At 38.6% G+C, this 14,389-nt stretch overlaps 1 protein-coding gene across 2 annotated transcripts in view; it reads left to right on the top strand.

Moving 5' to 3' along the window:
• osbpl1a (oxysterol binding protein-like 1A) overlaps positions 1–14,389 on the top strand; it is a 53,976-nt gene that overhangs the window by 28,823 nt on the left and 10,764 nt on the right. For both annotated transcript variants that reach the window (XM_041246126.1, XM_041246127.1), the window contains exons 16-21: positions 1,811–1,973; positions 3,672–3,831; positions 11,404–11,479; positions 12,692–12,826; positions 13,834–13,931; positions 14,130–14,312. In XM_041246126.1, coding sequence (XP_041102060.1) covers positions 1,811–1,973; positions 3,672–3,831; positions 11,404–11,479; positions 12,692–12,826; positions 13,834–13,931; positions 14,130–14,312 — 815 coding nt within the window. The remainder of the gene's footprint in view (positions 1–1,810; positions 1,974–3,671; positions 3,832–11,403; positions 11,480–12,691; positions 12,827–13,833; positions 13,932–14,129; positions 14,313–14,389) is intronic.

The raw sequence follows: 14,389 nt of genomic DNA on the forward strand, positions 1-14,389 counted from the left end.
ATCTGAAATCTTCCCCTGTGTGCTGGACAGAACAATCTTTAACAGAAATCTTTCCGATTGTTTGATGCAGCCGGTTGGTTTTTTTTTTTTTTTTTTCATTGAAGACATTTTTAAAAAATGACAATTCAAGTTAGCAATGTCTTTAACACATTAAATAGGAGAGCATTGCTGTAGGCTAAAAAGGGATGTTCATGAAGTGACCTGGTTAATATTCAGGGAAATATTGCATTCTCTTTAACACACAACACACAAACGTTAATGCATTGAAAATCTGATCAATTATCTTATCTGTTGGTAGAAACCTGAGATAACATATTTGTCATAATATCACAATAGTCAAAAAGCATGTATTATTTACATGCTACAGTATATTCAAACTAGGCATGTTTAATTTACAAAAGGGCTTTAACGTACATACTATGCAATAAATATTTCACAGAAAGACTGCACAGGCATGTTGCAGAGTCTTGAGAGTGTTAAATTGCCAGGAACAACCAATAAATTAATATAATGCTGTACTTTCATACCTCTATGAATTACTTTCTAATTCATGCTTTGAAAAGTATACGATTGGTGTCATGTCTTGTTTAAGAGTAGAAAGATTAGGGTCACGCTTTCAATCTTCAGTCTTGCAATCTACATTATCACTACAATGTGATTTTGTGATTCTTGGGAAATTCAGTTCACACACTGATCATTATTGATGAATAATCTGTAAAGGAAACTGTAACTGGATGGTGTTTCTTTTTTGTTTTTAAAGCAATACTGCTGGGATGTGTCCTAAAGTTCTAGCGTACAGTTTTATCCTCGGACGTCATTGCCTTTAAAACCTGCTTGCTGCTATACTATTCTGTAATATATACAAGATCGTCAAGCTGTAGAATCCAAGTGGTGTTTTTGATAGAACGTTTTACCAGATACACATTTGAAGATTTTATTTTCAACACAGGCTATATTAAAATCATAGTGGGCACTACACAAGATGTTGCTGTGCATTATTTAATTTTTTTTTTTTTAATAAATGATACTGTATATCTGTGTAGGAGCAGATGACATTGGGCACTCTTTCTGAAAGCAGATCTTTCACAGGAAGAACAACACATCTCATATTGCCAGATCGGAAACTTGATCCTGCAGTCAGACCTTTCTGAGCCTGGTCTGGTCTGGTCTTTAAGAAGGGTGATTGTATTCCAGGCTGAGGAAACATGACCTGTGAGAGGCTGTTACATTAATGATATGGTATACCGTACCTCTGCCGTGATGAGATCAGGCAGGACCCAGAAAACAGGCTTCTTTTATGTTTTTAAATTATATTCTCAAGGAGCAATAATAGCAATAAGAATAACAATATTTTAATAAATAATGTACACCCACCTTGACGTATCAAGGATGTAACTGTAGAAGTGCCAGTCGGTGTCAGCAGAATCACTGACCTGTGCAGTATGGGCAGTTTTGGCGTGTTTTATTGATGATACTACTCTACGACATGAGAGTTTGCGTTTTGGACCATTTTTCAATTTCTCCCCTGGCAACCCAAAGATAATCTAGAGGCCATCATCATGTTAAATGTGGGGTTTCCTTTGATGGCAGTTTTTTTTTTAAATTATTATTATTGATGCATGTGTATCTGTAATTGTTTAGATATGCAAACAATGTACTAAAGCTGCCATCCACAAGCATGTCATTATAATAGCATGGCTCGGACTGTGCCTAGTTCATTTTTTAGAGTGGTTGGGTTCAGAAAAAAGATATAAAGGAAGGTTTTTGAGAATGTTTTTCTGATAATACATCTATTAACATTTATTTTAAGGTGCAGAGCTTGAGACTGGAGCAGGAACAAGAGAAGAGTAAGATTCTTTCTGAGGCTCTGCAGACTCTGGCGACGGAGCACCACGAACTCGAGCAGTCTGTTGTGAAAGGATCTCCACCTCAAAGTGTGCTTAGTGAAGATGAGTTTTATGACGCTGTTTCTAGTGAGTCAGGGTCCTACTCTTCTTTGTATTAGTACTAGCTGTATTGTTATTGACTCCCCCCCCCTTTTCAATTAAAGATCTTGCTGTATAAAAATCCTGATGTATGAAACTCACTCTAATAAGCTAGCTGCAGTCAAACCATGTGAATTACAGCAAAGGTATGCAAACCAATCACAAGAAGTAATTTCACAAGAAAATTTTATTTAGTATGTGTGTGTTTGTGTGTGTGTGTATGTATGTATATATACATACATACATACACACACACACACACACACACACACACACACACACACACACACACACACACACATATATATAAAAATAAATTTCACAAAGTTTTAGTAAATAAAAACATTACCAGAGGGTCACTGCAATGAATGAGCAGACGAATCTGCTGAGCTCTGCAAGGGCTATTCCACTTCTTGCTGCTGCCAGTGGAGTGTGATCTTACTCGGTGATTGGCAAAGACATTTATTTTAAGTTCATGCTATTGTATTCATTTGTAAATCAAGGTTCTGAAGTGAAATTGCTCCCATAACAGCATAACAGTTATGTAGTGAGTTATTGTATTAGTTGTATAATTCCACATTGAATTCAAAGCAGTTATTCTCATTACACAACTCAGAGGATCACTTAGGCTTTAGTAAACAGTATCATGCTGCTACAAAGTAATCAACTGCACCTTAAGGTAGAATAGAAAACCTGTCTTTGGGTTGTACCTGGCAGAAGGTTTGACCTTGGATTGAACAAGGAGAATCTCTGTTGTAGCAATGCACTGGACATATAGCTAACAAAATAATATCAGTAAATCTTACCTAATATGTATTATCATTATATCTAATATATCATCATTTTTAGGTCTGATGATTTCCTATAGTAGATGTTTTTTTTGTTCACTGATATTTTTGTCAAAGCTATAAATGAAGGAAATATAGTGATCGTTCATTACAGGTAATTCAGTGCTGCGCTGTGTCACGTCCTCTCGTCCTCCTTCATAGGTCACACAAAGGAACACAGTGAAATGAAAACACCTAAATCATAGGAAAGCAGCCATTGGTTTCTGAGAATGAGAGCCAGTTTGTGAGCCTTTTGGGGGTTTGAGTTCTTGTAAAACTCCCATAAGACACTCCTCAGTAACTTACATGACTCATGTGTTTCCAACATCCCTGCATTCCTTAATGTGACTTCTTTATAAGACCTAAATATGTTTAAAAATGCTCTGCTTTTTTTGTTCCTTAATTGCTACAAAAAAGCATTTAAATAATCAAACATTCACAATATTGTGTGTGTCTTTCAAAATAAAAATGCAATCCTTACGAAGTGATGGTGATACATATTAGAAAAAAACTGCTGGAATTATTTTGTTGTTTAACCAAAAGCTAAAGTTGTAGTGACTGCCCACTGTATTTAATGCTCCATATCTTATTAAAAAATGAAAACTCAGGACCCCCCCCAACATTAGTTTTGGTCTTGCTTCCCATTAATGAATCATTTATCTGACTTTTTATGTAAAAGCTCAGAGGCTGGGCAAACATCGTTCAAGGAAGTTACCAGGTGCAGGCTGCAAACACAACAATATGCCCTGATCAGGTTTCTCAGTATGCCGCAGAGTGGAAGGTTTCAGTTGTTGACAGGAGCTCTGGCAGCAGGCTGAGGTGCTTCATTAACATGTTTCCTGTTGCTTTTCCAATGCAGACTCTGATTCGGAGCACTCTTTGAGTGGATTTGAAACTGTTACAAGCCATTCCTTTGACGAAGAACCCGTCAGCTACAGCAGCGACCGCAGCAGCCAAACCAGAATGGCAAATAACCATGGCAATGAGCAGCCCCAGTCCAACGGAATCAAGAAACACAGGTGAGGGGGCACCGGGGTAAAATGTAATGCGCAGAAACCAGTGTGCTTTCTGCTCCAAGTTAGATGAGTCATACCTCTGTTTTCTAGTGGGTGTCATCTGTAAACACACATTAAATATAAATACAGCTGCATTTGTAAAGAAAAGTTTCTGTCAAGAACACCACACCATGAACACAACAGCTAACTGATGTGAAAAGACATCTGCAAGGTCAAACGTATTTTTAGTGTGTCTGTTTCATTTTAATGAATGCTTTCTGAAAGACGTTTGAAAGTAAAGGATGCATTGTTTCTGTCCTTGCTGTTCTTATAAAAGAACATTGCTAAGAATCAGCTGGAGATTAAAAAGAGGAACATGTCTTCCTTAAAAATTATATCTGAAGGAAAAAAAGATTTTGGACACATTGATCTGGGGAAATACTATTCAGTTGCATAGCCTAAATGTTAATGACATGTAATGAATAACTCTCTTTTCTCTCATGTACTTTGGTCCATATCAGGTATTTGTATTATAACAATATTCAGTTCCACTTCAGTTTCCATATTCAGTTGTTTTTTGTGTATTTTGTCATGTTTGATTTTTTCATAGATATGTATATTTTTTTGTTTAAGCTGAACTTAAGAAAATGTAATACAGTCTATGAAAGTATCCTTTGTGAGCAGGTGCGCTATAAATAATTGAGAGTAATGGCATGCATGCGCTTCAGCAAAGAAGGGTCTGCGAAAGCAACTCTATGTAGGGCACATTAATCATTAATAGGGTTACAATGTAATACAATCATTCTTGTAATCCAGAAGTATCCTGTGCTGAGTGATTGCTAGAGTATATTGAATGGAAAGAATCCAAATGTATGGTGCTGGATATGAATTTTAATTAAAACAACAAAAAAAAAAAAGGCTCAGCTGTTTTTTATTTCTGGAATATCTTGCACCTAGTCAGCCAGCCATTTATGAATAATCCAATAGCTCCTCTGAGTCAGAAACCAGTCTTGACTGTCCCGCTGTAAAGGACACTTAACATGTATGGTGATTTCATATCATAAAATGTATGGTAATCATATTCTGCTTACATATGCATGTACTAACTGGTTCTGCTGAATTTTTATTTATGTACATTTCATAAGATACAGTAATACACGCCTACAGTATGATATTTTGCTCACTGCTAGAGGGCACTGTAGCTTAAGCAACTAAAATACAAAATTCTGAGAGATAAAGTACGCATTTTCAGTGTGCACAATATGCTGTGTCTGTGTCAATTTATGAAATAATCTTTTGGGTTAATAATTAGGTACAATTTAATTTAGCGATTTCAGACCTTGACTGAAAAAACAAAAATGTTTAGCTCTATCTTGAGAAATGCTGATACAGTTGTTGATAAAACTTGGTCAAATTCCTTAGTATAAGTTCTCAAGGGTATCAGAATCTAGGTCAGTGACGTACTTGGACATTTGTCAAGCAGTGGATTTCGGTCATGGTGACCTTCTGTTGCACATTACTGACCAATTGGCTGACCTATTGTAGATTATATCTTGGACTTTACGTGAGCATCTATTTTGGGATTATTTTTGAACACGACTGTAGCACACATACTGTTTCTATCCGTTTTTTTGTATGGATGGATGTTTGTTTCTCTGCAAGGTTGTGAATCTTAATGTGTTAGATTGATTTGATAATGTGCGTATGCCTTCAAAAACACACGTTTATCAAACAAACATCGAAAACACTCGCCCACTGGCTAATTGATCTGTGAGCATAATCATTCACAAATGCAAATGTGTAATTTTGTAACGTGTTTAAGTCAGTGACCTACTTCTGCATTGTTTTGTAATGTGTTATGTCACGTGTGTTATTTGCATAACCTGATATTTTATTCCTTTCATGTCCAATGTTCCCAAATCTTTCAAAACATGTACCGTAATTGTACAGTATGTCACTGGCAATGGAGTGAGACAACCAATACTGTTGCTTGGCTATGTGTGCTGTCAGATATAATAGGATGACTATCTGTAGGGAAAAATTGTATATTATTTAAAGCCAGTATTCAATTCGAGTTTAATTCCTCTTCAAGGAATTTATTTCATGGTAGTACCTCCCCTGCCTTTTGATTGCTTTTATTTTCTAATAACAGTTCTTATTTTTCTTACGGAGTTTAGAGTTGATACACCCCGCAGGCAAACAGGTTTTATTTACATAGACACAGACTGCAGTTCCCATGACACTACCAGCAGTGGTAGTACATGGAGTACACACTGACCAATGTACGAAAATAAAAATAAAATACTGTACAAAAACTATAAAATAAAAGGTACCGTGAAAACGGCGTGCTCTACTCCATTAAACACAGAGATCCCACTTGCACACCTCTCTGTGCTTCATGGAGATCTACCATCCCAAAACTAATCTTTACGCTTCTTAACGGCGGTGTCGTGTTCTTTCTTCGGCTCCGATCCCAAAAATTGAAACATTTGACATCGAACATAAAATACTGTACTACTATTATGGCTTCGGTAGACTTTTGCAATATAATTTTGTAGTTTCTTTGATTACATGATGTTAAATAAAATCTCTATATTATAATCTATATATCCCTGATATATGCCCTTAGAATATTTGTAACCACATCACAAATCAAACAAGATCACTCCATCAGCTATTAACAAAATGTCATTTTAAAGTAGATTTCAACCTTTTTAATAAGATCTCAATTGAGGAATGTCTAAATCTAAACATCCCAGAAAATACGAGCAACTCTGAGGTGTTTCTTCATCAAGCTGTTCCGAAGGTAACACTGCTTCTGCTGTCCAAGTACTAGGCAACTTTCCCGGAAGCATTTTTGATAACTGCTAGATATCTGGAAATATTCTAATTAATTACCAAGGAAAATACTTAATAATAATAATAATTACAATTGCACGATTTTTTTTTCCTGATCATTATCCTCACTTTATTTTCATGGAAGCAGTTTTAATAACTGCACTAATAATAATAATAATAAGAAGAAGAAGAAGAAGAAGAAGAAGAAGAAGAAGAAGAAGAAGAATACATCTTTCACTGTCTTTTGTTCTCTTTTTATTCAAATAAGTATACAGTTTTAAAAAGCTGAAGATCGTTGTTATGGAGAGCTATATTTATAGAACGTTTATTTTAGAGCGCTTATGTGGCAGGATACGTGGGAAAAAAAGGAAAACCTAAAAATTCAGTTTAAAACAATAAATATTATAGATATAATATTAATGATAATAATCCACATCAGGCATTAGCAGGCATTGTACGACCATTTGGTTGTAATAGCATCCTTGACTTCATCTCAGGCCCCATTACCCACATGGTCATATAATGCCTGGTAGTGCCCTCTGTGTCGGGTCTTATTGCTTACATATATACTTTGTGAACCTGATGAAGACCTGTTGTGTCGAAACGTGTAGTTCTACTGCCTTTTTGTTTGTTTGCTCGGTTTAGAAAAAAAACATGTTTAACTAATAAAGAAAATCTTTTTTAAAAGACTACAGTAAATCTTGTCCTTATTTTGAGTGTGTGACCAATTGGTCTTTTGGACTTCAATTTGTAAACCAAGGTTGTTGGGTCGATTTGAGACGTGAGCGTTAGTCCAAACAGACTTTTTGTATAGATTGTTTATATAGGACTATGCCCAAAGCCACAGGCAACAATAGTCTTTCCGAGAGGAATTCAGTCTTCCCGAGAGGAATTCACTTAGCTGAGTATGCTGTACATATTTAATATAGTAGTCAGTCAAAATAAACAACAGTGTGTTCTCCCCCAACTTTTTTTCTGCAGTGTTTTTGCTGTTTGCTTTTCAGATCGCCCTCCATGGCTTCGGCCCTTGTGTCTCCCTGGTGCTTGCTACGCGCTGACCAGATGTGTGACCATGCAGTTAGGGTAGGCACCATTGCATAGCTGCCCCCCAGTGCTTTGGTACCTCGGTACACGCGTAGCCCTCAGTACTTCGGTACCTCGGTGCACGGACACACTGTGCTGCACGGTATTCGTTGCACATAGTGCCTAGTGCAGTGCTACCCCAAGTACCATACCCTCCCTCCCCCAGGGGAGATCAGGGTGAACGTGAAGAGGTGTCCCAGCTGGCAGAGGAGGACATGTTGTCTGTAGCGGCCTCCTGGGATGGGACCTCCTTCTCCTCTGGCATGGAAGAAGGAGGAGAGCCTGAGCCCCCTGCCAAGGCGGAACCCGGCTTTGAGGTTGCCTCGGAAGCCAGTGTACCACCACCACTGTCTAGCTCAACTTCACCACTTATGGGGTACACTGCAGTTTTCTTGAAAGGTCCCCAGACTCCAGCTGCAGAACCACGCCGGTCTGTATTCCAGATGCAGACAACTGCTTCTTGTCCTCAAACTCCCAGCCTTCCCGGACTTTTTGGAGGCTCTCCTGGGATCGTTTGGACTCAGCTCCAAGTCTTCTGAACCAGGCCATTCAGCTTGCCTCCTTGGAAGGTGCAGCTGGGCCAGACGAGGTTTCCCCCAGTTAGCTCCAGTGGGAGGATTGGCCAGAGACCCGGAGTGCCCGAACCAGCAATGCAGGGTGATGGAGACGCACCTCAAGAGGATGTACGCAGTGGAGGCATAGGTAACCCGCCTGGCAAACACGGTGGGTATGCTGACAGCCTACATGGATGGCATACTGTGTGAGACTGTGTGAGCCAGTGGCAACCGAATTATGCCTTATGTGGCTGTCGCAAGCGAGGGTTCCCAATGTGGATAAGGCTGCGCTCCTAGACGCACCAATATCCCCGGGACGTACTTTTGGGCCAGCCGTGGAGGAGATCCTGCAGTGATCCCACCGGGAACGCGAGGTGTCGCGGCAGGTGGCTGCGTTACTCTTTCCCCGCTCTCCTGCGTGGGGCAGGTCGAACCGCTGACAAACTACTCCGACGGGGACTGTCACCAGAACAGTTCCGAGGTCCCACGGCTCCGTTGGGTGACCTTACTCACCACCTACAGGGCACAACTACAGTGAACAACCAGAAGAGGCAGAGGGAGTGCAGGTCATGGCCAGCCCACACACCAGCGTCCCAGGAGGTGGTTCCAGGGCCACCGCCCTAGGCAGCCGCCCCAAACTGCCCCGCCACAACATCAGCAGCCCCAGCAAGGCCCCTGAGGCTTGCGGCCTCATACACTTTGGCACACCAGCTGCATTATTGGCACATTTGCACCTTGGATGTCTGGGTGCTCGCCACCATGCACAACGTTACGTGCTTCAGTTCCTCTTGGGACCTCCTCCCTTTCGAGGAATCACAAATGCTTTTGTGACGAACCCACTCCAGGCCTCAGTACTTCAGAAGGAAGTGGCCGACTTACTGTGCAAGCGAGCCATTTCTCTCATAGACCCCAACTTCCAACAAGAATGGTACTATTCGAGGTATTTTCTGGTGCCCAAAATAATATGGCGGCTTTTGCCCCATCCTAGAGCTGAGGCTTCTCAATGACCTGAGGCTTCACCACTGTGGACATATGCAAAACATTTAGCCATAGCTGTACAGTATGATGTGTAAATATTTGAATATATTGGTATATTATGTTAGCTTTCTTGCCTACAGTTTTTTGTGGCGTTGTAAACAGACCTGCAGTGTCGTTAAAAAAGAAGGCTTCCTCAGTACATCCATGAACACTCGTTTTCACATTTGCATTCACACAGACATACACACACTCTGCTTAGATTTTATCCACACTCACTTTTCTCCACCATGCCACCCATCATCCATGCAGACCTCAATAGGTGAAGTCCAGAGTCCAGAGCTACTACAACTAGCAGTATATGACTGTTATTTGTATATATAGAAAACAATCCATCTGGGATTGTATTTATTTTTTCATAGTGAAGCCGAGCATCTGCAGGGTTAACTGCAGACATAAGCCATCGAAAATACGCCTTCAAAAAACTCCTGAATATTGTTTAGTTTAGATGTTTTGATTGTACTGTGTGCTTGATTTAAGGGGTGAACATCTTCTTTACTTATAGAAGTCAGTAAACATTAGCCGTGCTCTGACTGCTTGGGTAACATCAGCTGATATTTACTTTAAAACACGGGTAATGGCTGAATCAACATGTAACACCTACTGCAGATGAAACACTCTCTACAACCCATCATTTTCAAGTAAACAGTACAGTTTAGTAAAACTCAGCACTAATCATTTGATTTTTATACGTAGTGTTATGATTTCCTCCCCTTTTATTAGGACAGAGCAAAACCTCTGTAACCCCATGTAACTGCCCCATCTCTCCTCTGTGCTTACACTAGAAGCAATTGAGAGTGGAAGAGTTAAGACCTAGCAAGTCAAGAACTCATAGGGACTTAGGAACCAATCGGTACTAAGTTCTTATGCCAACTTACCTGTATGTATGCAGGGAGTTAACAACTATTTGGGGAACCAAGTTATCTTTAACCTGTGACTTGTCTTATGCTAGGAATCATAATAAAGCTAGTAAGTGTGTCGCCTCTCAGACTACCGGTGTCTTCCTACAGTTGTGTTCCTACAGGTGTCTTCCTACAGGTGTGTTCCTTGGCCTCGGATTGATCCTGCACCTCACCCCGCGCTGATGGGCACAGAGCACCATATGCAACCATCACAATATCAAGATACAATAATTATCAATTGCTGAAAAAGGGAAAAAAATATATATAAATCAGCATAAACACTTTCGTATCTTGGATCACAGACAAATGAAAGATTATGGATTTTTTCACAATACCGGTACCTGGCAAGCATTGTGCTATAGGGGCCGAGATTATATCATTTTTTAATGTAGGAGAACAACGTACTAATTTTGAAGATTTGTGTTCGAAATAGTGCCTGCCTGAGACAAGACCAGATATGATCTCATTCTCAACATTGTAAATTGTATTTATTAAAATAAAAAAATAAAAAACACACATTTGCTGAATGACAGTGCCTCCCAGATGTTTCATATCTGGACGTGTACTGTATAGTCAGTATGTTAGGAAAGGAAGCAGGAATGCAGCTGGGGTTAAATGCCCCCGCTGATTAGTGTTTTTTATTTATTAATTTTTTTATTTTTTTAATATTAACAATGATCCTATTTCTTATATTTTGTAACTTGCTAATGATTATACATTGTCTAATATTTTTTATGACTTTTTTTTATTCTGAGATATTTCACATATTGGTCATGTAACTAGAAGCCTACAGTAGTTTCTACCAAACTGGGGACCGTTATAACCATTATAATCATATATGATCAACATGAGATGTTGGTTTTTACTCTTTCTGCAAGTTAGTTGTGTACTTTGAATATGAAACCAGACACTGATCTAAGGCCCTATGGGAAGAATTTAATGGGCTCCGCTGTGGGTGATCCTAACCTAATGATCTGGCAGGGACATATACTTATGAATGAGAAACATTGCCTACTAATAGGAATAAGAAAATACTGTTAAAATATGCTTACAACTGCACAGCTTCCATTGTTTTGGAAGGATTACAAAATACTTATTGGCATGCAAAATGTTTTCAAGATGATGAATAATTTTTTGAGTACCAAGGCATGCTTAAGAATGTATTATTTGTTTTTATTTATTAGAACAAGCTTACCCGCACCCATGTTTTCTAGGAATGATTTCAGTATCTGGAGTATCCTTAAAAAATGCATTGGAATGGTAAGTTATTGTATCTTCTGTTTCTTCAGTGTCTACACCTGGAAATAATGCTGTGATAGAATAAGTGAACAGATTGGCTTTGTCTCTTATGAGATACATCTTTATTAAGATGACAACAAATTGTGAATTAAGTGTGCCTGTGCACAAGAAGAAACTTTTGGGCTGACTACATGAAGAAGCTATATGTAATTCACGAAGACCCTGACATGCTTATAGATTTGGTTATATTTAGAATGTGCAGTAATAATTATAATGATGCTTAATGCAGAGGAGAAACACCTGTTCTAATCCCAAACTAAATTTAGCTGCACATAAAGGAGAGCAGTGTGTGTCATGATCAGATTTGTAGATATGTCCCCTTGATCCCCAATTAAAACGAGCTCTGAACAGCTCCATAGGCCAAGCTGTTCTACCAATTTACAGTGTGAATAGCATGAAGTAAAATGAGTATCATAACTGTACTGTATACTTAAAGAAACATTTGCATTTTAAACATCATAATACAATACAATGCTCTGTCTCAAGGTATTTTGACAGTTACACAGGTAGAGACTACAAAAAAGTGGATGTGAAATAGCAATATCATATTGTCATAATATCTTGACAAAGAGTGTGTGCACAGTATAGAGAATCAAGCGACACCCTAGAGAGTTACATGACAGTATTACAGCTGTTGTGTATTCAAATTTCTCAATCCACTCTTCCTCTGCTGGTTTATCTTATGTAAGTGCAAATGGTACTTTGTTTAATCTGTTTTGTATTGTTTTTTTGTTTTTTTTATTTCTCTGGCTTGTCAAAAATGTTTTCGGATTTGGGTGCGCATTATACTGAAAGGTGCCTGTCTGCATTATAAAAAACAAGAAAAAAATACTGTACCTTATGGCATTTATTTTTTATTTCATGTTGTACACCGAGGGGTCTTTTAGCCATAGTAGTATAAAACACAACTGTTGCATGTATTATACCCAAGTTTGCAACATATTCTGATTCAACAATTGTAGATGGGTACATGTAAGAGACTGTTCCTTTATTTATTATTGTACAATTAGGCTTATAGTTAACATTGTCATAATTCCAACTCAAACACTGCATGTTTAAGGAAGTTATTAGGGGAAAAAAATGTTGATAAAGCTAAAGTGTTGGTTTTGCCGTTTATAACAAAAGCCTCCTTTTGGATTATTTGCTAACACCAGTGTGATATTGTGCTGGCAGGAGCTCTCCAAGATCACCATGCCTGTGATCTTCAATGAACCGCTCAGCTTCCTGCAGCGCCTCACCGAGTACATGGAGCACACGTACCTCATCCACCAAGCGAACGCGTCCTCAAACTCCATTGAGAGAATGCAGGTACTCTTTTTTCCCCGCCTTTATATCTTTTAAAGTTAATTTTCAGGCTCAGTTTCTAGTTTGAGGCTTGTGATAACATGAAGGAATGTTGGCTGCTAAGTGGGTAGCACCCACCTCAACTGAGAATCACAAAACCACAATGACAGGATTTGTTACAGGATTAACTACGGCAGTGTGCGATGACGTCACTGCATGGTGTGCACAGGCTTTGAAAAAGATGTTGACTGTTTTGAATGCGATTCTGTCCAAGGTCCCATCTACTCCTACATGTGGATATGGCACGATGATTTGGTTATGTGTTAAAATTTAAAGCGTGATTCCAAATTTTAACAAAACAGTTTTAAAGCTTTTTTTAAGGCTATTCAGAACGAACACAAAGCGTCAACAGTAAATAAAACTGGTAAGCAATTTGACAGCGATCAATTGAAACAAGATAATGTACTTTAATATAAATATAATGGGGGGCGGGGGGGCGGGTGTATAGAGTTTATTGCTTGGAATCCTTTTATACCACAAATGATTCCAGGTAGTATCTGATTTCTGCTACATTTTATAAACTAATTGTGCTATTCCGCGGTATTCCTTTGCCGTGTGTTGTCCAGTAAGAATGATTTTCACAAAGGACTGCAGTAACTAGGAAGCGGGCACAAAATCCGGGATCTTGTGGCGCATCAGGGTTTAACAGCTGGTGAGAATCATTTTCAGGCTGTGTTACTGGATCGGTCAGTTCCATGATCAGCTTGGAGATTAGCGCTTCAAAATAAAAATAAAACTTAGTATTTTGTTTGTTCTTAGTTTGAAATTAATTTTATTATGCTATAAATTGAAACAGTATTTTAAAGATTTATTTTTTAGTTTTAAAGATCAGTCTCCTTGGTTTGATTGTGACAACAAAACCATGCATAAGTGTTACATTTGAAAAATCTTATACAGTGTGTTTTATGTCTTCTAGAGAGGTAGAAATAACAATGCAAATGTGATATTTGAAAATTGCTTTTTTCGTACAGTGTGTTGCAGCCTTTGCTGTTTCTGCTGTTGCCGGGCAATGGGACCGAACGGGTAAACCATTCAATCCGCTTCTGGGTGAAACTTACGAGCTTGTCAGGTGAAGGTCAATCGTCTTTGATAAAGCTTCAAAACATTTTCATTTTCAGTGTATTCAAAACACTAAACTCGAAAGGCATTTTCCTTTGATACATTCAATGTATGAGCTTTATTCTTCTTTTTGATTTTCAGTGTAAGGAGAATTATATTCAATACATTTTTTTTTTTTTTTTTTTGCAAATTTGTTACATGTTATCAGAGAGGATTTGGGATTTAGGATCATATCGGAACAGGTCAGCCATCATCCACCAATCAGTGCTTTCCATGCTGAAGGACTTCAGAAGGACTTTGTTTTCCACGGATCCATTTATCCCAAGCTCAAATTTTGGGGAAAGAGTGTGGAAGCGGAACCCAAAGGTGTTATAACACTAGAACTTTCCAAGTAAGCTTGTGATCATACATGGGTGAGGGTGGGGTGGGGGGGTAGGTTTGTCATTTCAAATCTACACATTAACTACC

Source organism: Polyodon spathula, chromosome 3 (genome assembly GCF_017654505.1).
Source record: "Polyodon spathula isolate WHYD16114869_AA chromosome 3, ASM1765450v1, whole genome shotgun sequence".
NCBI classification, from domain to species: Eukaryota; Metazoa; Chordata; class Actinopteri; order Acipenseriformes; family Polyodontidae; genus Polyodon; species Polyodon spathula.